The 926-nt window shown below is 66.1% G+C and overlaps 1 protein-coding gene across 1 annotated transcript in view; it reads left to right on the plus strand.

Annotated features, from left to right (window-relative positions):
• Nucleotides 1–926, plus strand: part of DHX32 (DEAH (Asp-Glu-Ala-His) box polypeptide 32) — a 13,744-nt gene that overhangs the window by 10,458 nt on the left and 2,360 nt on the right. Inside the window, 1 exon segment of the mRNA XM_004680368.2 lies at nt 1–63. Within this exon segment, the coding sequence (XP_004680425.1) occupies nt 1–63 (63 nt within the window).

Here is a 926-nt window from a genome sequence, read left to right on the forward strand (position 1 = left end):
TCAACATTTACAAGGCCTACCAAGACACGGCTCTGGGGCCCACCAGTGAGCGTGAGTGCACACGTGGCCTGCAGCCGTCTCCCCAGAACACTTACCTGTTAGGCCGCCGTCTCCAGCTCCACTGTCCCCTGGGGACGCGCATGGGCCGGGCCAGGCCCCAGCCTGTGCTGAGCCAGCAGCGGCCTGCTCCTCCCCTTCCCGGCCAGGCGCCGCATGGGCTCCAGCCAGCAGCCCGCCAGCCCCAGCATGCTTGCTGGCACAGCAATTCGGGGGGACTTGCCCGGCCCAGCTCCCGCCCTCTCAGCCCTAGGGAGGAGGCAGCTGGGGCTGTGCTGCCCGGGCCAGAGCCGTGCTCTGCTCTCACAGGGCCACGTGCCCACCCCTAGCTGGAGGGTCAGCACAGGCGAGACAGAACAGCCCAGCTCCAGACACAGTGAAGAGCAGGTGGGTGAGCAGGGAGCGAGCCTGCGGTGGGTCTGGCCAGGCAGAGCAGGAGGGTGTCCGTATCAGAGTGATAGACTGAGCAGAGGTCCTGGCCTGGGGGTGGCCGTGCGACATGGGCAGTAACAGGAACACCACGCTGCACTCTGGCACCCCGGCTGGGAGTCGGAGACCCCGGGGCCGAGGCGGGGCCCAGCCAGGAGCACCCTCCTACAGAGAAGCTTAGTCTCAGCTGTTCTCACAAAGCCTCAAAATAAAAGGGAAGGAAAAACCATGGCCAGTTGAATGGCAGTAGAAAGGTATAGAGTGGAGGGCTGGCAAAGCTAAGGGGTAAGTTGGCAGAGGGCCGGAAAGGGGGAGGTGGCACCGTCTAGGAGGAGCAGGATGGGCCCAGGGCCTGACTCACGGCTCCGAGCAGGCCGAGAGGGCAGGGCAGGGCCGCTCCCTGCCAGCTTGCCGGCGCGCACGCCTCCGCTGGAGCACAC

This window comes from Condylura cristata, unplaced genomic scaffold (assembly GCF_000260355.1).
Source record: "Condylura cristata isolate star-nosed mole 26May11 unplaced genomic scaffold, ConCri1.0 scaffold00011, whole genome shotgun sequence".
Classification (NCBI taxonomy): Eukaryota; Metazoa; Chordata; class Mammalia; order Eulipotyphla; family Talpidae; genus Condylura; species Condylura cristata.